The 23,665-nt window shown below is 39.0% G+C and overlaps 2 protein-coding genes and 1 non-coding gene across 3 annotated transcripts; 2 read left to right on the forward strand and 1 right to left on the reverse strand.

Annotated features, from left to right (window-relative positions):
* Positions 1-10,871: 10,871 nt before the first annotated feature.
* LOC111892916 (small nucleolar RNA R71) lies at positions 10,872-10,978 on the reverse strand. Its single transcript, XR_002850732.2, has one exon. It is a non-coding gene; the product is annotated as a small nucleolar RNA R71 (small nucleolar RNA).
* Positions 10,979-12,044: 1,066 nt separating this feature from the next.
* On the forward strand, positions 12,045-12,710 carry LOC128127579 (uncharacterized). The gene has a single exon (XM_052766184.1). The coding sequence runs from the start codon at positions 12,045-12,047 to the stop codon at positions 12,708-12,710; it is 666 nt and encodes a 221-aa protein (XP_052622144.1).
* Positions 12,711-14,924: 2,214 nt separating this feature from the next.
* On the forward strand, positions 14,925-15,587 carry LOC128127580 (uncharacterized). Its single transcript, XM_052766187.1, has 2 exons — positions 14,925-15,250; positions 15,326-15,587. The coding sequence occupies exons 1-2, from the start codon at positions 14,925-14,927 to the stop codon at positions 15,585-15,587; spliced, it is 588 nt and encodes a 195-aa protein (XP_052622147.1).
* The last annotated feature ends 8,078 nt before the right edge of the window (positions 15,588-23,665 follow it).

Consider the following 23,665-nt stretch of genomic DNA (forward strand, 5'->3'; position numbering starts at 1 on the left):
AATCATATGAGATTAGCAATTAAGAGATGTTCATGCAACTTAATATGCCGGTTAATTAACAGAAAATAGTTGTAATTAACACATAAGGATCTTTAACAAGCTTTAAACAAAATCACGAAATTAAATTAATCCAATCATAAAATCAAACCATATTCATAAAGTCATCTATCCTAGACATAAGTTACGAGTTTTTAGCTCATAATTAAAGTAGAAAACAACTCAAAAACGAAATTAGTTGATGCAAACATAGTTCAAACAAAAGATTGGGTAAAGAGTACACTTGATTTGCCTTGATCTTCCCAAAATCGAATGATTCAACTTGATCTTCGAGTTCCAGAGCTTCAGCTGCAACTTGAATCGTAATTTTATCCCCAACGGTTCCAGAGAGAAGTCCCAAATTCGTGAATTAAAGTCCCTTATATATTTTCTAAAAACAGGGGCTACTCGTCAAGTCCATAGACCGACTCGGCGAGTCCACCTCTTAATCTCCGTATACGATAAGGACTATTGTTTGTTCGCGAATCTTCGAGCCTACTCGGTGAGTAGGCACCCAACTCACCGAGTTCTTCAGGGATTTTTTTTTCTTTCTTCTTTCTTTAGTTCCTAAGCTTCCTATCGCTTTTTCTGCTTCCTTTTGCTTCCGAGCTCATCTTTTAGGCTACAAATACATTTTAAACATATTTAAGTACCTTCCGTTCATAATATGTATTAAAATAGCCAAAAAGTATTAAGATTTAACACAAAATATATGACTAATTATGCACATATCAATCACCACGATGTGGTTAAAAGGCACCATGTCGTGGTCTTCATGGATATCTCGTATTCTCCAAGTCAGCTCATTCGTCGAGAATCTTACATTCGCCACATTGTGGTGGATGATCATCATGACGTGGTCTTCTATCTTCAAGCCTTCTTTGTCTTCTTTTGCCTTAGCTCATTCATTCTAGCTTCTAGCTCCTTGTTTTCTTCCTTTTCATCCTGAGCATGTCTTTGCTACTACAAAATAGATTTCAAACATAATAAGTACATTATGTCCCAAAATAAACATAATTGTAGCTAAAAGTATTAGAAATATGTACAAAATACATGACTAAATATGCACATATCACATATCACCAATACCTCATTGCGCATATGGAAAGTGTACATGCGATCTAGGGATCAAAGAGGTTGAGTGAATCTAAAGAAAATAAGATACTATGAATTGTTTATGGGGCTTAACACCATTTTCTTGACAATAGAGACACATATCCTCGCTTCTAAACTAAACCAACTCTAGGGACGACCTATCATTTTGTCTCTTAAGATGAACAACAACATGTTGTATCAGCAACAAGTAATCCAATACAAGAAGCCGCTACCTTCCAAGATTCCATGTTCGATGCCATTTTATGCACATTTTTGGGTAGTTTTCCTTATCATTTAGGATCATACTGTAACATCCAAAACTTTAGACCCAAAAATTTCATTTTTAGATTATCAAAATGTGACGATGTAACTCCTGTGTTTCCGGGCTCGTCATTAATATTGATATAGTAGTCCAGGTTAACCTTTGTAACCCGTTTTGAAATAATAGAAGTGTATTATTTGTGTATTATGTGTTTCGTGCTTAATTGCTTAATTGCATGTCTTAATTTAATTAAGAATAAAAATAAGCGTCAAAATGAAATTTTAGATAAAGACGATATCTATGGATAATGTTGTAATAGTTGAAACGAGGTTTCCGAATATATAAAGAATGCCGAAATCCGAGTTATAACGAAGAAGTTATGACCTGTCGAAGTTTCGCGACAGAACCGGCAACGCTGAATGACGTAAAAAGTGAAATTTACGTTAGTGCGATATTTAGCCTTAGTGATCTAAGCGAATGTTGTAGAGTTCCTTAAACCGAGAGCGTGCATGAAAAGAACGCCCAAATCTGACTTCGTATGAGGAAGTTATGATTTTTCGAAGTTTCGACTTAGCGGTATGCAACCCGAATACTCGAAATAGAGATTGAGTGATATTTAGCCAAAAATTTCTAAATGAGAATTGAAGATCTCATTAATAGTAGTCCAACGATAAAAAGACAGACGAAAACGGAGTTCAGATGAAGGAGTTATGAATTTCGAATAGAGTTTTCCTGTCCCGGCCTACTAAAAATAATATATAAGTAATATACTTATAATATATTAAAAATCAAGTCAAAATTAGCCAATGGAGTCTAAACGAGAGTTGTAGAGCATAATCTCACCTTCGCGTCGATATAAAGAACGTCGAAAACGGAGTTTGTATACGAAAGTTATGAATTTCTGAAGTTCGGGGCGCAAAACCCCAAAACTGTTAGATACCACGACGTGGCAAGTCTTCTGACACCTCCGGGATTCCCCAGATGCAACTTGGGATGACGCATGCAGTGACGACCAAGCCCACGACGTGGAAAAAGGGTGCCACGACGTGGCAAGGGCTAGTTTTGCCCTATAAATAGATTTGAAGGGCCAACCGTTTAGGGTTGCTCATTCTCTCGTCTCTCTCCCATATTACCTCGATTTACGTGCAAAGAAGTACCCCCGAAGCCCCGGTATCAACCCCGAGACCCGAAGCCTGAAGATCCCGAGAAGAAACGAGTTTCCGAGCCGAAACTCTGCCCGCGAGAAACCTGGTGTGTGAAGTGATCTCGGTTTCACCGAAGAATACTACTTCTACAAGCCGTAGTATTGTCCGATCATCTTCTGATCAAGTGAGTGTGTAGTTGCTTTCTTCTAACACATAATTATGAAGTATTTTATACGAAATACGTGTTATGTGTATAATTTTGTGGTTATGTGTGTGAATGTGTATTCACTCTCTTCTATCTCATAGATCTGATTTATTTTCTTTGAAATACGTGTTATGTGGGTGTGCCTCATCTGTTATGTGGAATATGTATTGAATGAAAATGCTATACAGGTTTTAAACTATGGATGAAAATATATATTTTTATCTGCTAATATGTTGGGTAGAACATGGGTAGATAGTTGGTGTGTAATAAACAGATGAGAGGCCTCGATGTTGTTGTTGTTGTTGATCTAGTTATTCAGCGGAGTATGGATAACGACCACAGACTCTTTCTAGACAGTCCTATGGAACCCTAGCAGGTTCATAACCTGTAGGTGTTGTGAACGATGTGTTCACCGGTGTACTCTATGCCCCTCATGGTTGCCTTTAGGATATCTATTGTTGAGGAAACCCCTTAGCAGTAATGTCCGTCCCGATGAAAATCCTAGATTAGGTCCCTTGAGATAGATGTTGTTTTAGGGACGTAAAGTGAGGATAACGGGAATGGGTAATCGGGATAGTGATTGGTTGGTGAAATTAAATATAATTTATTTATTGTGGGTTGAAAACCCTATATGCTCACCAGGCTCCCAAGCCTGAACCACTCAGTTTTATTCATATTACAGGTAGTGGAGCGAGGGCATAAGATGGTTGAATCATCAAGTTGTTTTGTTTACAAGTCTGTATATGTATGTATTTGTTGAATGACTTGTAATGTTATCGTTTATGCTTTATGGTCTGTATCGGAACATGACATCCCGAGTTTTGATTATATAATGAAAAGGCATGTCTTAATGAAATGCTTTGATAAATATTATTCTATCATATTTTGTTTTGGGAACAAATTCCGCAACACTTTTAAATCAAAAGGATTTACTCTGAAATTATTTTAAAAAACATAAATGAAATCGGTCTTTTCTGACCGTGATTTTGGGGATGTCACAGACGAGAACTACAATCTTTTCAAAACCATTAGGTCACATAATAGTTTTAGTTATACAACCAAGACAGTACATAGAAAATCATTATCAGATTATAAATCCCAAGGTCTCAAATACGGAAATCGTAGTGTGATGCAATGCTATCAAGCCGACCCTTTCCCCTTTGAGCCGGAGGTACCTGAAACACAAACTGAACCAGTAAGCATAAAGCTTAGTGAGTTTCCCCTACCATACCACATACAACATAACATATTGCCATGCATATTTGGGTGCCTGAACTACCCTGCTGAGCATATCTGGGTGCTCAACCTACCATGCCAGGCATATCTGGGTACCAGACCTACCCTTATCAGGCATAACTGGGTCCCCGACCTACCCTTCAGTCTTATTTCAACCGATTACGGGGTCTATTTCACCACTACCACTACCATACAAAATCATGCATATCTCACATAAAAAACAAACAATACATATCACCTCAATAATTATCACAAGGACAATTATTAAGCTATAGCAATACTAATGGGCCGGCCTTGGTGCCTTCGACCTACGGATTCTCCGAAAGGGGACTCACCTTAACTATGAATGTCGAAGCGTACTCCTCGAATGACTCGGGACTCCTCTCCTTAAAGCACAACAAACTTAATAATCAGTTATAGGATCCAAGAATGACCCCAAGGGACCAAATTCTACTTCGTAGCATGAAGGAAAGGTTCCCTAGTCCTTTCCCTATTGGGCCTCTTCCTCCAAGGCCCAACTTTCCCAATAAACCCAAGCCCAATTAATTAGGCTTTAAGGCCTAACAAGGTCCAATATCATAATCCCAGTCGTAGGCCCAAAGGTTTTAGTCCACAGGTGGGCTTGAGGCCCAACAACTCCAAGCCCGATATCACATGGCCCAAAACAGCTTTTGACCCCATGTACACGTATGCACGGCGTACTCAGCATGTATGCCATGCATACACTAGCCTTGACCAGAAGCGGGAAACTGACCCGGTACGTGCAGCGTACCAAGGATACGCCCAACGTTCCAGCCAGCCACCCTAAGATCATTCTTTTTTACAAAATCCATTAAGTCCGAACATCCAGAACATAGATCTAGACTTCTAACAACGTCTTAAACCATAAAGTTACAAACTTTATGTCTTTGCATGCATAGGTGGGGGTTAAGACATGATTTATGTCCTTAAACACACTGTATGGCCATCTAACATTTGCATGGTTGTGGGTTAACCATCAAGGTCCTATTTTTATGGTTCAATATGCTTCTAAGAGCTCAAAAGGACTGGAACTCTCAGAACACAAGATATCTCAACTATGGAGCCAAAAAGTCATACAAAACACCCTAAAACTAAGTATAAGCATGCAATGGTCAACGTTAAATCTTGATACCTCAAATAAGTCAGAAAGGGTGACAAACTTCTGGATCTACAAGCTCTCTTCATGTTCTTTCTCCTTCTTCTGACTTCCTCTTCTTCAAAATCACCCAAAAGTGCACCAAATTAGCTCACAAAGCATGCAAGAGGCTTAGGGTTTGATTTATGCGCTTTAGGGACAGTAGAGGCTGAAAGGATGAAGGTTGGGGCAATCATAAGGTCTTTATATAGGGTGCATACCCTAAAATTTAGGGTTTTCAACTAGACAGGTTACGCCTGGCATACGCTAAGGTATGCCCAGCGTACGCAAGGTTTCCCCCGTTTTGCGCCTCAACCATGTACGCCGTGTGTACGATAGGTACGCCAAGCGTACGGCTCGTCTCCACAATAAAGCATAAAATACTTAGATAAATCAAAGGGAAAATATTGTTGGATTAGCTGTCTAAGACTATAACTATAACTGGTATGTACTTGACCCGAGAGTAACATGGTCTTTTTGGGTTGCATTCACCAGAACAATCTCATAGGATGGACATTTGAGAAACTAGTTATTTATGATTTATTAATATATTACAAGTATAATATATTAATATGAAATCATGTTATTTAATTAGTATTGATCAATAATAAATTTGGAATTAATTTAGTGATCAAAAGAGACTAATTAAATTAAAGAGGACTGATTATGTAAATCAATGATGTATATATATATATATATATATATATATATATATATATATATATATATATATATATATATATATATATATATATATGGTTTGGGCTATTGATCCATGATGGGCTAATTTTATGTAAGTTTCCATGAAGAGTTAGCCCACATGAGATATGCATCATAACCCAAGTGTATGGATTAGGGTTTACGCATGACTCTTGGATTCCTACATTATATATATATATATATATATATATATATATATATATATATATATATATATATATATATATATATATATATATATATATATATATATGACCTCATGGCCTAAAATCGGTTACCCCTTGTGTTCTTATGTCACACCCCAAAAGCGGAACGGCGGAAACGTTCTGGGGTGGAGGACGTCATATCAAGTATCACAACACATTGTAGTATAGTAATCAAAGTACAAACACCATTGCATTAATAGTATAAGTTTTACATAGGTTACATTTAGCAACAACATCAAAGTAGATATAGAAAATAACATAAGATGCAGCTCGGTACAAGGCGGTCTTCACAAACGCTTCCGGAGTGTAACTGTCTACTGACGACCTGAGAATACCAGTTATTTTGAAAGCGAGTATCAACATTTTAATGCTGGTGAGTTCATAAGTATTTAATGACATTGATATAAATACATGTTTATTCATCAAAATAATCTCATAAATGATGGTGATTAGAGTTACAGAGTATTGGAATTTCTCCTAGAAAATCCTATATTTTCTAATAAAAGTAGCTATCTATCAAAACTCGACTGTTTCAAGTTTAAACGAATAAGTTTCTCTACTAAAAGTAGTCTTCTACCAAGACCCAACTGTTTTATGTTTAAGGAGTATTTTCCCCCAAAAGTAACTATCATTATCAAAATATAGTTTATACTTTAATGAATATGTGAGAAGATCACAAGTAAAAGTAATAAGGAAAATAATACTTTACTTCAGTAATGACGTGCTGTTTATAAAGAAATAAAATACAGACTCTAGGTAGTATTAAATGGACAATACACCTCGGAGAGTCTAAATGAATGAAATGCAGACTCCAGGTGGTATTAAAATGAACAATACACCTCATAGAGTCTAAATGAATGAAATGCAGACTCCAGGTGGTATTAAATGAACAATACACCCTGGGGAGTCTAAAATAGCCTTTAATCCTAAGTAGGTTAGTTTGAAGGTTTAAAATGTCGCCTAGTGTATAAATAGGAAAATATATTATGACGGTTCTATATGTAGAAAATACCATGATAACACTTATTACCTTAAAGCCATGAATTATAAGGTAAATGTAAAGATACTCGTAACCATACTGATTGACGGATGTAAACACGACGACCTGCTGGCGTCGAAATGGATATGACATTTGTCACCCCTTGGCTTGGTCGGTCGGGATTGTAGCTAGCAGTCAGGATGTGGGATGGTCTGTCCCGTATAGATCTATACACACAATGCCCACTCTCCCTCCAGGAGACTCTGGTTACCACTCGACAATGGTGAAATCCGCGTCATGAGGATGTATCTCGTGTTTTGATTTCTATAATCCGTTCTTTTTACTAAAAGTACAAGTTTTTAGAATATAGATATAACTAAGTTCTTCATCATGAAAGTTATCGTTAGTATCTAAACTACACCTATTATAGTTTACTTGAGAGGTTATCTAGGTGCCTTTGCTACCCAAAGGTGTTGAACTGGAGCAAAAGTTTTAATATCTAACCAGATATACATAATATATAACTAGGACTTCTGATGTGTGTAAAACCAACTAGTTTTAATCCTACTAACTTAAACACAAAGACAAACACACGAAAGGCAGTGTACCTATCGATTAGCAGTTTAGTTCAGGTAAGTAGGGTATCGAACATAGGGAACGGTAAATAATTAAAATAAATGCTAATATTATCTAAATAAAACAAGTAATAGAAAAGGGGTTTTCTCTAGTTTTGCAAGACTAGAAACTTAAACAATTAACTAAAACTTAAATTAAGAAACTAAGAGCTAAGCAAATAAAAATCAACTAAATTCAATATTTAAGAGGACTTCTGTTTAGGTTCGACTCATTTGTTCCCATGGATGATTTCAATGTATCAGATTAATTCTTCATTGGCTACCGACTAAGATGATTAGTTTCACGTTCGCTATTACTAATCCTTAGGAAACAAATTAACTCAAGCAGTGGCCAGTTGTCTAAATTAACAGATTTCCTAGTTATTGATTCGGGTTAAATAAGACTTGTAATGGTTAATTAAATTGGCCCTTCAATTAACCTCTTGCTGATGTTCATCAAACAAGCTCACACATTAACTTACCTATCTTCTAGTTAATTCTAGTTTCACATTCGCTATTCCTAGACATACAACTATGTGGTCACAATAAATCATATGAAATTAATAACTAAGAGATGTTCATACAACTTAATTACTGATTTATTAACAGAAGAATAGTTATTGTTAACACATAAGGTTCTTTAACAAGCTTAAAAAAACATAATCACCAATTAAAATTAATCCTAATCAAATAATCAATCCATGTTCACAAATCCATCTACCTAAATAGAAGTTATGAGTTTTAGCTCATGATTACAGCAAGCTCAAAACGAAATCAATTGGTAAAAACATAGTTCAAACAAGAGATTAGGTAAAGAGTAAACTTGATTTTGCCTTGATTCTCCTTAAAATTGAATGTAGGGTTGATTCCTGATATGTGCATAATTAGTTAGTTATTTAGCATACATTTTTATTCATTTTTAACTAATTATGTGAATAATATGGACAAAAGGTACTTAATATTGTTTAAATTTTGTTTTCAGTCCAAAAGACATGCTTGGGAGTGAAAGGGAACAAGGGAAAGCAATTGAAGACCAAAGAGTGAAGATTGAGGGACAAAAGCTCATCTACTCGGCGAGTACACGAGTCTACTCGGCGAGTCTAGCTGAATATTCCAGAAGATAGCCACGACTCCTGATTTAAGACGGATAACAACGAGTCTACTCGGCGAGTTGGGTCTGCTACTCGCCGAGTACACCCTGTTTTGAGATATGTATAAAAACCAAGCCTTTATCCGATGGGACTACTTTTATGGCAATTTTTGAAGATCCCTCTGCGACTGAGAACCCTGGAAGACGCTGAGGAGTTCTAATCTTCAACCTTTTGAAGAATTGAAGCAACTAGGTTAATCATTCCACTTAGCTTTAGGATTTGAGTATGTCTAATCTAGTTAAACTTGTTTTTATGTTTGTTTTTACTGCAACTATGAGCTAAATACGTTTTTGTTTCTGTTTGGGGAATACCAAGGAACTCCTATGGTTTAATTCTTAGCTTTTGATTAAATGTTTATTGGTGATCTATTAAATTAAGTTTGTTAAAGAACCTTATGCATTAATCACAATTATTTTTTTTAATTGGAAGGCAATTAAGTTGCATGAACATCTCTTAGTTGTTAACCTCATATGTCTATGTGAACACTAAATCATATGCTTAGGATTAATGATTATGAAACTAAGATTAATATGACAATAGTTGGATTGATGTGTGAGCTTGTTTGAGAAACCATCAAACAAGAGGTTAATTGAACCACTAAATTGATTAACCACTACAAATCTTATTTAATCCAAATTGTTAATCTAGGGAATTAATTAGTTTAAACACTTGATCACTGCTTGAATTAATTGATTGTCTAAGGGTTAGGAGTAATGAACATGAACCTAACTACTATAATTGGTAGCCAATAACAATTAATCTATCATAAATACAAAATAACCATAGGAGTGAATTGGTTGAACCTAAATAGAAACATCTTTATCAAATTTGGTGAATTAGTTGTTTTCTTTAGTTGATTAGTTAATTAGGTGTGCTTAAGTTTCTAGTCTTGCAAAACTAGAAGAAAAACCTTTTACTTTCATTAATTGTTTTAGTTAAAATAAGTTATTAGTTTAATTTTACGTTCCCTGAGTTCGATACCTTACTTACTAAACTATATACCACTAAAAGACAGGTTCACTGCCTTTGTGTGCTAAATTTATTAATAAAAAGTAGGGATAAAACAAGTGCATTTTACACACATCAAGTTTTTGGCGCCGTTGACGGGGAACGGTTCTAAATAATTAATCTAATTCCTAATTTTTTCGATCCTTTGTGTGAGTTTACTTGCATAAAGTTACTTTATTGCAATTTAATAGTTAGTAATTAGGTTTTAGCATTTGTTTAGTTTTAAGTATTAAGTTTAAATTTTTTTCAAAATCACACTGATACTCGCCGAGTGCAGTCGTGGCTACTCGGCGAGTACAAGCGTATTTAGCAGTTAATTTTCGATTTTTTCAGTACATTTTTTTTGTTCTTTTTTACGTTTTTATTCTGTTTATTTCAGGACTTTCATGACCAGAGGATCAAACACCCCGCTGGTACCCCCGTTTGAAGATCCCAAAACCGCATTGAAAAGAAACAAAGGAAAGGACGTGGAGAGTTCGAGTACACCAAAGAAGTCACTTTTGTCCAATTTGAAGACTGTTTTTGGGAAAAAGAAGAGCAGCAAATCAGGAGCATCCAGCGCTTCCTTAGTAGTCGACGAACCGGCTAAGGAAGATATTGAGTACGAGACCGAGGAAGAAGAGGACCCGACATACGAGCACGAAACCGAGTCCGAGGAAGAGTTAGCTATCACAATGGCTAACATTGATGAAATCCCCATGGGAGAATGGAAGAAGAGGATGCGCGACGACACCGGCCCAGGACTTGTGCAACCCGCAATTCCCGCGACTGCTACCTTCGAGCTAAAGGGTCATATCCTAGCCTTACTTAAAGAAATACCTTTTTATGGAAAAGACCATGAAGATGCCTACAAGCATTTGGACGAAGTCAATGATGTAGCTGATTACTTCAATGTTCCAAATGTGCCCCGCGAGACTCAGCTACTTCGTATGCTTCCGGTGACATTCAAAGGAGCTGCAGAACACTGGCTCAAGTCACTTCCCCCCGGATTAGTCACCACTTGGGCCCAGATGAAAGAAGAATTCATTGATAACTTTTGCCCACCTTCCAAGATAGCCAAGTTGAAGAAGGCAATTGCTAACTTTGAGCAACAAGCTGGAGAGTCGCTATATGAAGCATGGGAGAGGTACAAGAGCTTACTAAGAAACTGCCCACACCATGACCTAAACAGCCAGCAAGAAGTATCCATCTTCTATGATGGAGTCAATGTCACAACCAAGCAGTTACTAGACTCGCAAGGCCCGCTCACAAAGAAGCCGCCCCCGGTGATCAAAGAATTGATTGAAGAATTCTCTAAACACTCTAGAGAATACCACAACCCTAGACATGATGTCACTAGGGGAGCCGCTTATGCAGCTACTGAAGACTTATCTGCGGTCATGGCTATGCTAAAAACCATGGATAGGAGGATGGATAAGATGGATCAAACAATCCATGCTATTCGGGTGGGTTGTGAAAACTGCAATGGGCCTCACCTCACTAGAGACTGTGATTTAGATGAGAATGGCAACAAGAAGGCGCAAGTGTGCTACTCAAGTGGAAACCGATATGATGAAGATTGGCGCAAACAAAAGAAAGATTGGCTCCCTTATGAAGAGTACAAGAAAGCCAAGGAGGAAAGGTTTAGGCAAAAAGGGAGAGGGTTCTACCAAAAGGAGGAGCCGGTGCAAGAAAGGAAGCCAAGCTTGGAAGAAATGCTCACCAAATTTGTAGCTGCTTTAGAAAAAAGACATAGTGACCATGATGCTGCAATTCAAGAAACAAGGACCATGCTTAGGAACCAGCAAGCATCTATCCACAATATAGAAACGCAGCTTGGGCAAATTGCTCAACAAATCAACCAAAGGTCACCGGGCGAACTTCCTAGCAAAACTGAAAATAACCCACGAGGCGCGCAAATAAACATAGTCACAACAAGAAGTGGGAAGATAATCACTCCCCTGGCACGTATTCAGACCGAGTCATCCAAGAAATCACAGAAGGAGGAGGCAGAAAAGCAAGTAGAGAACCAAGACATACAATCTGATAGCCCTACTCGCCGAGTACCACATATGGACTCGGCGACTACATCACAAAATCCCACCGAACAGATTCCTGAAAAACTTTACCAGCCTCCCATGCCATACCTAGCCCGAGCTAAGAAGGAGAAGCAGGAAGAGGAGTATTAGAAGTTTCTAGATCATATCAAGACTCTTCAAATAAACATACCCTTCATTGAAGCCGTCATGAAAATGACCAAGTATGCAAAGTTCCTTAAGGAACTTCTCACTAATAGAAGTAAGATGGAAGAAGTGAAGAAGTTAGTGCTCAATGAAAATTGCTCAGCTGCTATGCTAAATAAGCTACCAAAGAAGAAAGGTGATCCAGGGAGTTTGACTTTACCTTGCCAATTTGGCAACTTGGCCACCATTCATTCCTTAGCCGATTCGGGAGCAAGTGTGAACCTAATGCCATATTCATTCTTTAAGAAGATGGATCTCCCGGAACCAAGGCCAATTCGCATGGCAATACACTTGGCAAACAAGACAGTCACCTTCCCAAGAGGCATATGCGAAGACATACTAGTCAAGGTGGACAAATTCTTCTTTCCCACTGATTTTATCATTCTAGACATGGAGGCGGATCCACAAGTACCAATCATCCTTGGAAGGCCCTTCCTCAACACGGCACGCGCTATAGTAGACATGAGGGACTCGAAGCTCACCTTGCGGGTAGGAGAAGATTCAGTCACATTTGGGGTAGACCAAGCTATGAAGTATTCAAGGAACAGTGACGACATGGCATTCTCAATCGATATGTTAGACGAATTATTGGAGGAATGCATAACTGAAGATTCCATCAAGTTCACAACTGAGGATGAAGAATTTGATCCAGAAAAAGACTTGATGGAAATTTAAAGACTGCTAGAAGAAGCAGATTATGAAGAATTGGTAAAACAAACTGACAGCTCTACTCGCCGAGTAGGATCGATCTACTCGCCGAGTTCCTCTGAAGAAAAGGCAGAAATTGTGAATACAGCCACAAACTCGCTGAGTACCCTACCTGCACTCGGCGAGTCCAACAGTCAGAACCAAAAAACGGAGCTCAAAACTTTACCAGAACATTTGGAATATGCTTTCCTTGAAGAAGGCAACCAAAAACCTGTAATCATAGCTGCTGACCTGACCAATTCTGAAAAGGAAGAGCTAGTGCAAGTGTTGAAGAAGCGGAAGCGGGCCATAGCATGGAGCATCACCGACATCAAGGGAATCAGCCCATCTTATTGCTCCCACAAGATCAATCTGGAAGAAGGAGCAAATCCGGTTGTACAGCACCAAAGAAGGTTAAACCCGAACATGCAAGAAGTAGTCAAGAAGAAAGTGGTCAAACTCTTAGATGCGGGAATTATCTATTCCATTTCCGACAGTCCATGGGTGAGTCCGGTCCAAGTGGTGCCCAAGAAAGGAGGGATGACGGTCATAACCAACGAAAAGAACGAACTAATTCCGACACGAACGGTAACCGGTTGGAGAGTGTGTATCGATTATCGAAAGCTAAACGATGCCACTCGTAAATACCATTTTCCCTTACCTTTTATTGATCAAATGTTAGAAAGATTATCGGGCCATAGCTACTATTGCTTTCTAGATGGATTTTCGGGTTATTTTCAAATACCCATAGACCCAATGGACCAAGAAAAGACCACATTCACTTGCCCAAGTGGGACTTTTGCTTATAGACGCATGCCTTTTGGGTTATGCAATGCACCCACGACTTTTCAAAGGTGTATGACAACCATATTCCACGATATGGTGGAAAAATTGATGGAAGTTTTTATGGACGACTTTTCCGTTTTTGGATCTTCTTTCCATGATTGTCTCACAAATCTTGACTTAATGCTTGCTAGGTGTGAAAAAACCGACTTAGTCCTCAATTGGGAGAAATGTCACTTTATGGTAAAAGAGGGTATAGTTTTGGGCCACAAAGTTTCCAAAAAGGGAATTGAAGTGGATCGGGCAAAGATTGACACCATTGCCAAACTACCCCCACCAACTAATGTAAAGGGCATTAGGAGTTTTCTAGGACACGCGGGTTCTTATCGGCGTTTCATAAAAGATTTTTCCAAAATAACTAGACCTCTAACACAATTACTACTAAAAGATGCACCATTTAATTTTACTAAAGTGTGTTTAGAGGCATTTGAATTTTTAAAGGAAAAATTAACTAATGCCCCGATCATTATTGCACCAAATTGGAACTTACCCTTTGAGATTATGTGTGATGCTAGTGACTATGCATTAGGAGCTGTCCTTGGTCAACGGGTTGATAAGCACTTTCAACCCATATATTATGCTAGCAAGACTCCAAACCCCGCCCAAGAAAATTACACCACCACTGAAAAAGAATTATTAGTTTTGGTGTATGCCTTTGACAAATTCCGCCCTTACTTGGTTTTATCTAAAACTACTGTTTTTACTGACCACTCAGCTATCAAGTATTTGTTTTCCAAACAGGATGCCAAGCCAAGACTAATACGATGGGTGCTACTTCTTCAAGAATTTGACATAGAGATACGAGACAAGAAGGGCATGGAGAATGTAGCGGCTGACCACCTATCAAGACTGGAGAACCCGCAATTGCAAGAAGATAAAGATGGAGACGACTTCCCGGACGAGTATATTATGGTGACCGTGGGAGAAGAGCCATGGTTCGCAGACATAGCTAATTATTTAGCTACAAAATACATCCCGAAAGATTTTAGCAGTCAACAGAAGAAGAAATTCTTTTCCGAATTAAAATATTACTTTTGGGACGAGCCATACATCTTCCGGAGTTGTGCGGACGGGATCATACGAAGATGCGTATTCGGGAAGGAAAGCCGGAAAATATTAGAGCAATGCCATAACGGGCCCACGGGTGGACATCATGGAGCACACTACACGGCAAAGAAGATCTTTGACATTTGGTTTTATTGGCCCACAATTTTTAAAGATGCAACCCAAATTGTCAAAGAATGTGATGCTTGTCAAAGAGTGGGAAACATTTCATCCCGAAATGAAATGCCACAACATAGTATCCAAGTGTGCGAGGTGTTTGATGTGTGGGGAATTGACTTCATGGGACCATTTCCCATGTCTAAAGGAAACAAATACATACTAGTGGTGGTGGATTATGTATCCAAATGGGCGGAGGCACAAGCATTACCAACAAATGACGGTTGGGTGGTGGTGCGTTTTTTAAAGAAATTATTTTCACGATTTGGAGTTCCGAAAGCCCTTATAAGTGACCGAGGCACACATTTTGCCAATGACCAATTGGAAAAGGTGTTAAAGAAATATGGGGTAACCCATAAGTTTTCCGCATCATACCATCCACAAACTAGTGGACAAACCGAAGTGACAAATCGAGCCTTAAAGCGAATTTTGGAGAAATTGGTGGGGAGCAACCGCAAGGAATGGTCGGATAAGCTAGATGATGCACTTTGGGCTTTTCGGACAGCTTTCAAAACACCTATTGGTACTACACCATATAGGTTAGTTTATGGAAAGCAATGCCATTTACCGGTGGAGCTAAAACACAAGGCGTTTTGGGCTTTGAAGAGGTGTAATTTCAACATGGAGGAACTAAAGAGCAACCGGTTAATGCAAATGAATGCTCTTGAAGAGCTAAGGAATGATGCATACTCTAGTTCATGGATTTATAAAGAGAAGATCAAGATGTGGCATGACAAAAGGATTAAAGATAAAGAAATTCATGAAGGCCAAAAAGTGTTGCTCTTCAACTCAAGACTATAGCTTTTCTCGGGAAAACTCAAGTCAAGGTGGGATGGGCCTTTTATAGTGAAGACGGTGTTTCCACATGGTGCTATAGAGCTATTATCAAGAGATGGCATGCCTTTCAAGGTCAATGGTCATAGGGTTAAAAAGTATGAAGAAGGAGTCCCCCAGAATGAAGGAATGGAAGAGTTGCTGCTGCTGGAAGGGATTGCAACCACGTAGAAGGGGAGGAGTCTAGCTAATGACTCCATAAAAAGAAGCGCTTCTCGGGAGGCAACCCGAGTTTCAAGTTTGCATTTTCTTTCCTTTTCTTTATTTTCATTATTTTCTTTTCTTCATCTTTTTTTGAGAAAATAACTGATTGAGGACAAGCAATGCCTAGAGTGTGGGGTGGATGGCTTAAAAACATGAGAAAATACACTAATTTTTCAAAAAAATTTCAAACTGCAAGGTTTACTCGCCGAGTAGGCACGTATACTCGGCGAGTACCTGCCCGAGTAACCCGAAAAAACGCGTAACTGCAATTATACTCGGCGAGTAGGGACTTCCTACTCGGCGAGTAGACACTGAACACGGGTGAAATATAAAACTGTAAAAAAGAGGGTTTTCACCCATTTCATCCCTATACTCGCCGTGCACTGCGAACCCTCAACCAGCCCCGGAGATTTTAGCGGTTTCGTCCGATCTCTCCAATTTTCCACTCGATTCTCATCATCCAAAGAAAAAGGTAACATCTTTACACTATAAACTCGTTAAAGGTTCGATCTTTATCATAGATTTGCCCCGATTTTGCTTGATTTCGGATTTGGGGGTTTCCTCAAATTCTAGGGTTTCAAATTAGCCATAAATTGGGTAATGTTAGGATGATTTTTTTTATGACTTATGGTTAGATAGATCATTACAACAAACCCCTGTGAAAAATTTGGATTCTTGGACAGTTTATACAGGACCGGCATAGAACAGTCCCGATGTTCATCCTACTCGCCGAGTAGATGACTAATCAGACCCAATTTCTTTGTTTTTAATTACTGGGTATTGTTTGTTTGTGTGTTTTTTGATGTTTGTATGCAGGAATCATGGCCAGAAGGGGGCAGTCTTCTCGTGGGGGGAGCCAAAGTGATATCCCATGGCTTTCTTTTCAACAAATCACTTCTAAGTCATCCCAAACAAGGGCCAGAAACAGATTGGAGGCCCTCAAGCAAAAGGAAATTCATCTAACGACACTCGGACAAATAACCGGATGCTCTAAGTCCACAACCAGACAAGGAACAGGAAATAAAGCGGGCTACCAGTCCTAAGTCCTTCAAACCCTACTTATATAACTATATCTATATAGACATGAGTCTAACAAGAATATAAGTTTAAAAGACTTTGATAAAAGTTTAGTAAATTCAAAAGCGATTTTAATATTTTGAAAGAGACTTGAAAACAAGATTTGAAAACTTTTAGGTAAATAAAACAGTTTAACATGCAGAAATCTATTTGCCTGACAGTTATTAATCACATGTGATTGATATAATAACTTATCAGTTCAACTTGTATTCCCCCCATAAAAGCATTTAAAATCATTTCAAAGGTTGATTAAGGGGTATGAACTCACTTGAAGTGAGTAACTCGAAAGAAAGATTGATATAGGATCACCGGATGTCGAATGAATTCGTGAGCACAAACGGATCCTAGTTTAACATGTAATAACAAATATATGAATATATTTATGGTATATAACCACTGATAGACACATGGATACACTTTAGGGAAATGGGAACCCTTAGAAATGAGTGTTACAAACACCCATTGAAGTCCCTAAATGAGTGTGGGGCATTAGATTTGAGTGTATGGCCACCAAACTCAACCTTTGTGAATGTACGACCAGGTGTGCAACCAGAGTGTGCGGCCAGAGTGTGCGCCCAGGCCTGTGTGTGGCCGTACACTCCCACCTAAACGTGCCTAAATCGATTTTCCACGGCTTGGGGTTGATCCTAAGAAGGTGTTTTGGGTTGTTGCTATGCTTAAAGGAGTGTTTAGGTCCATTTTAGGTCCAAAGAGGTGTGTGCGGTCACACACAATGTGTGTGCGGCCATACACCTTCAAAGGGTGAAGAACACGAAGAACACTATGAGTTTTAGGCTTAGATTCAGGTGTCTTACCAATATAACAAGCTGAATGGAGGAGTACTTCACGTTTTTGAGGCCCTTAGAGTGTTCTTGGATGATGATTCTAGAGAGAGAAAGTTCCAGCTTTGAAGGAGTGGGAGAAAGGGGTGTAAGGTTGGCTAAGTGTTCAATATATAGGGTCGAGTGTGAGGCTGGAGGGTGTGTGCGGATGGGTGTGCGGCTGGCTGGCCGCACACGCGGGTGTGCAGCCGCACACACCTTCTTTGGTGTGTTTGGCCCGATTTTGTGATGGTACACACTTTCTAACCCTTCTTAAGACTGATATCTAGGTTATACTAAGCCTAGAAAACTCATATAGATCCACATTTTCGTTAAAAGATAGCAAAACGAAGGCCGACACTCGGCTGAGTTGAATAGTTGGACTTTACAAGACAAGGATTTTCGGGTTGTCACATTATCCCCCCGTTAGAGGGAATTTCGTCCCGAAATTAGAATCTTAACGAATACTCAGGGATAGGTGCGAAGGATGCGGATACTTCATGCTCTATCCGATCTGCCCATTACGTTGGGGAATCAGATCTATACTGAGTCCTAACGAACATTCACTATGAGGTATAGCTTTTCCTCTGGCCTCTAGGCTACATGGGATAAGGTTTCATCAGTTTCCTTCACCGAGACAGATTTCACCTGTTTCCCATAACGAGCATGACTCTAGTATTTATGGATCTAGTCGAGAACATGATGAGAGTTTTTGTCGGGTACTACTGGTTCATTCGCTGAGACGTGGACAGGTTAGGGTGGAATTTATGGAATCCCTAAAGCAGTTAGGGTCTGACGGATGTTGGGCCAATTCTTATCAAGAATCTCTGAGGGTCCTAAGTTCTTGGGAAAATAGAACGTTCCGTACCCAGAACACGATGTACTTCCATGGTGAGATCATCACTTGGCGTGATCACCATTATGATGTTCCAAAAGTTTTCTCTTACTGGAGGTGTAGTCCTTATGATGGGTTCCTAGGAGTCTCAGGTCGTATACGGATTCGTATTTCCTACTGATTGGCCTTCGGAGGTTTTCTGGATTATTGAAGATGCTGGCTATATGCTGGAATCTATTGGTTGCGTGGCATCTACCTCAGTCCAGCGTAGAAAGGACCTGCACTTTCGACTCATGAGGTGTTTCTAACGGAATATCTCAACGTTAGAATGATAGAGAGTTTTACCAGATGATGCTTAGATAACTCTAATTTTCATCATAGTCTAATAGATGCTTTCACAGCATGATCCCTAATCGGAAGGAATCGTTCTCTCATTCGGTTCGCTGTTTCATGGATAGCAGTCTCTGATCAGGGATAGCTTCGCCCTTAGAGATTTTCTGAAGTGATTGACTATTTCAAGAGGTGGTTCTATTATCTCTTTAGAGATAATATTCGTTGGAACACCTAGTAGTCTAACAAATCTTTATGACATACTTCATTAGTTTTTCCCATTGTGTCTGCTTCCTCAAGTTTGTAGGAAATGTGCGATCTTGTATAATCCGTAGACTAACACCTAGACTGGTTTCGGGTCCACAATCTCTTTATGACTTGGATTATAAAGCTTAACACAACTTGTTGTCTACTTTACTCAAGTATTCCTGGTCGCGGAGGTAATCATGTGGTTCTTAGCATCCTAGTATTAACTTTGGTGAATGTAGACTATCATCTATAGAGTGACGGTAACTTTTCTCGCATGATGAAGCATTATCATAACTTTTTCCGATCTAGGCACTTCTCGTCTGTATTTGGATGGACGAAGTGCTTGAGTAGTGCGAGCATTCCTTGCAACTACTCTTTCGATGTTACCGAGTTTCTTTATCTAGGTTAAATCTAGATGGCATAAGATTTTGCCACTCAAAACCTCTAATTTCTCATCCATTCTTCTCAGAGTTTAACCCGTCACAGCTTTTCAGGTTTCTTGGCTCACTACTGAGATGCTTAATTTGTGGGATTAGGCGAGAGTGGATGGTCGTAGTCAATGTTTTGAATCTTACAACTTGAGTTACTTCTCCTAACTGAGGGTGTCGGCTACTATGTTGGCTTAACCGGGATGACAACAAATCTCGAATTTGTAGTCATTTTAGTAGCTCAACCCACCATTGTTTCCTTTACTTCAGCTCCTTCCCTAAGGGTATATGATGAAGGGCTTTATTTTAAGGTTCATGGTAGACCTCATACTTGGCTTAATCACTAATACTCGGCGTATGCAAGTCGTATATACTTGAGGTTGACAGGATGTTCAGATGTGCGACCCCACCCCAAACCCACAACCAAACAAGGAGCAGGGAGTAGGGAGGAAACACACATTTTAAATTTTATCGACCTAAATTATATACCACTCTAATGCATATACTCAGTAGTAGTAAGTTAATTCCATGAGTTCTTTCTCTTGATCACGAACCTGATCGTGCAATACAAATGGCCTTTCTGGAGGATCTATTGAGTAGGCCTCGGGCGGTTATTGTCTTCCAGAATACCTGCAGTGCCATTTGCTTTAGGTTTTAAATGTCTAAGGAGTGGTTGGTTAATAGCACGTGGTACCCCTCTCCTGGGTACTCCTGAAGGTTGGATAAGAGAGACGACTGGTGGTTCATATTAGGTTTTCTTATTAGGTTCGAAAGAAACTTTATTCGACGCTTAGGATAGGGTGAAAGTTCTTTTCACACAGCACTAGGAATTCTCACATGGTTGAACTAAGTCGAGCCATGACTGAAGGTGGTGTCGAAATTTACAACCATCGACACGATATGGAATGAAGATCGATAGGACCATGTGCTAAACAGGGCACACAAGTTCTTAGCGTCTCGGGTTTCGTCCATGATAACACTATCGTGGATACTTGGACTGACATGATTGACGCCGAACTCAAGGGGTCCTGATGTTTTGGAACTATGTACTTTTCATGAACGGATTTCTCACGAGGCCTCTCTATAACCGCCTAGTATACACTAGTCATGTATAATTAAGAGTAAAAGGACTGTTTACTGAGCGACTCCGCCCTAAATCCACAACCAAACAAGGAACAGGAAATAAGGCCATATCGCTTACTCTAGGTCTATCAAACCCAATTATACGTGGCCTTAACGCATACACTAAGCCATCATAGCTTTACCTGATGAGTTTTTAAGTGTTACAACAGTGCTGCGACTTTCGCCTTAACAAGCGAGTAATTACAATTAGAATTGATTATTTTAATTTTTCGACTAGCTACTTAAGGTTGAGAGGCGTAACAAAATTCTACCGGGTTCCTTGACGTCTCCCTAGGCATTAGGGTTAAACTCCTCCTGCGTCCTTGTCATTTCTTTCAGTTGGGCAGTCCCTCTTGAAGTGTCCAATTTCACCACATAGGTGACATACTGGACCAGTCCCAACATTAGTGGTTGATGTAATGAACTCAACCGGGGTTCTGCAGCTGCGAGCGGTGTGCCCCTTCATGTTGCACCTAACACAAAAGGGTTCTCGAAAGACTCCATGATGATGGTAGTCACACTTGCTGCAACGGGGAAGGTTTCCTAGGTATGGTCTTCTTGGTGTTGAGCTAGGCGGGTTGATAGGGGTATTGACTACCTCAGCTCGTTGCTCTTTGGATGGTCCTTGAGTCGAGGTACTTCCCTCCTCATTCTCAAACTTTCTTTTTAGTGGATTGGGTTGGAGTTCTTGGGTGGCTTTACACACCGGTACTGGTTGCTGCTATCCATTGCTATGATCGGGATTCCTGATAGTGCTCTTGCTAACATTGGCGTTGTTAGCATTCAGGTGAGCCATGACAGCTGCTACGACTCCTGAAACTGCAGCTTGAAACGTAGCTTCATTGATTTGAAGAATCGATGTCTTGCTAGCGGGTTGGTTACGTTTCTTCGGAGGCATGGTTTTTCCTACACGAAAAGGAACACAAGTTGATGAGAAACAATGGTTAACCCTAGATGTATCTTTCTTTACTATGATAGGCATAAATTTTTCCTGCGCCTTGAGTTATGGTTATCTAAGTGTCGACCTACATCCCCATGATGCAGTTCAGGTAAAAGGGTAGGAGTAAGTGTATTGGAAAGCCATAAATCGGGTGTCGTTCCAACTAAGTTATATTTAAATTGGAGAGGTTCACTCTTTGGCTTTGAAAAGATTTGAGAGAAGTGCAGAACAAAGATCACGAAAGAAAAGGCTCATGAATACTTATGGCTAAACACTCTCAATCGAGGTTTTGTGATCCGATCTATTTATATTAAAAGCGACAGGAAAGACGATTTGCCTAACACATAGTGTGAGTAGTGAAATCACTAGCTCACTAAATTGTATTATTTTATGGATTATTAGCGTGACGTTAAAGAGGTTGAAACACTTCTCGGGTTCCATGCATTGGCTCCCTCTGTCCACCTCTTATCCTCGACTGGATCAGCCGTTGGTTTTCTTCGGGTACTTATATAGGGTTCTCTTCTCTTGTAGACATACTGAATTTCTGCTCTGTCTTACTTCCGATTCTGACTCTGAGTGTCATCACTTCATAATGGATGACTAGAATCTCGGGAGTTCAGACGAATTTCTCACCGATGTCCCTAAAAGGTATAGGCACATGGTGATTTCAATAGTCTCGTCCCTGTTCATTTATTTCCTAATTGGAAATCTTCTCAATGAACCTCTTCTGGGTCTGTATCGACTCTTCTGCCAATTACTGAAGTGGATAAGGTTCTCTAAAGGGGTTTATGCGAGAATGGGAATGTCTAAAGAATCTTAAGAGATTATTAAAACATTTCACTGTGTGACCCATATCGAGTCCTGCAATAATTACAAAGTGTACACAAATCATATATAACTTAGATATGATAGGCCTTCGAATAAGTGATACTACTCTATATCCACATCCAAACAAGGAAAAGGAAGTAGAGTGGAACCACTCATTCTTAGTCTATGAGATCTTCACTATATATAACCTTGGGAGTATACACTCTGTAATCATAGGTCTATCAATAAGGTTCTTTTTAGTTCTCACGCAAGGTTATTTATGGTTCCTAAAATACTCCTATAGTATTTTAATTACATGCTTGATTTTAGAACTTTTGAACATGCTTTTGGGTTTATTGTTAGTCTTTTAGTATCATAAAATACTCCTATAGTATTTTTAAACTTTATGTTTGGCTCTAGCAATTTCTGTATGGTAAGTTTCAGATTTATTGCAACATCACCATCACTCCCAAGCACACGTTAGTCGCATATCGAATAAATATAGTTGATCAGGTTATATTTATTCCAGCTTACGATTACATAACTGCCCAGGTTTGACGGTAATGCTCAACATCCAAAGACTTTTATTCTTATTCTTCTCGTGATACTTGTTCGGGTTTTTAAATTTTGGATGTATTTATACTTCTGTAAAATATGGTTATATTTTAAAGTATAACTCTTGGTCAGAGTGTTTTTATCCCATTGTATTTATAGGTTGTATATCTTTTATGATTTGATATACTGAGCTCACTATAAACAATGCTCTGATACCAATCTGTCACACCCCAAAACCGGAACGGCAGAAACGTTCTGGGGTGGAGGACATCATATCAAGTATCACAACACATTGCAGTATAGTAATCAAAGTACAAAAACCATTGCATTAATAGTATAAGTTTTACATAGGTTACATTTAGCAACAACATCAAAGTAGATATAGAAAATAACATAAGATGCAGCTCGGTACAAGGCGGTCTTCACAAACGCTTCCGAAGTGTAACTATCTACTGACGACCTGAGAATACCAGTTATTTTGAAAGCGAGTATCAGCATTTTAATGCTGGTGAGTTCCTAAGTATTTAATGACATTGATATAAATACATGTTTATTCATCAAAATAATCTCATAAATGATGGCGATTAGAGTTATAGAGTATTGGAATTTCTCCTAGAAAATCCTATATTTTCTAATAAAAGTAGCTTTCTATCAAAAGTCGACTGTTTTAAGTTTAA

The sequence above is a fragment of the Lactuca sativa genome, chromosome 1 (genome assembly GCF_002870075.4).
Source record: "Lactuca sativa cultivar Salinas chromosome 1, Lsat_Salinas_v11, whole genome shotgun sequence".
Taxonomy (NCBI): domain Eukaryota; kingdom Viridiplantae; phylum Streptophyta; class Magnoliopsida; order Asterales; family Asteraceae; genus Lactuca; species Lactuca sativa.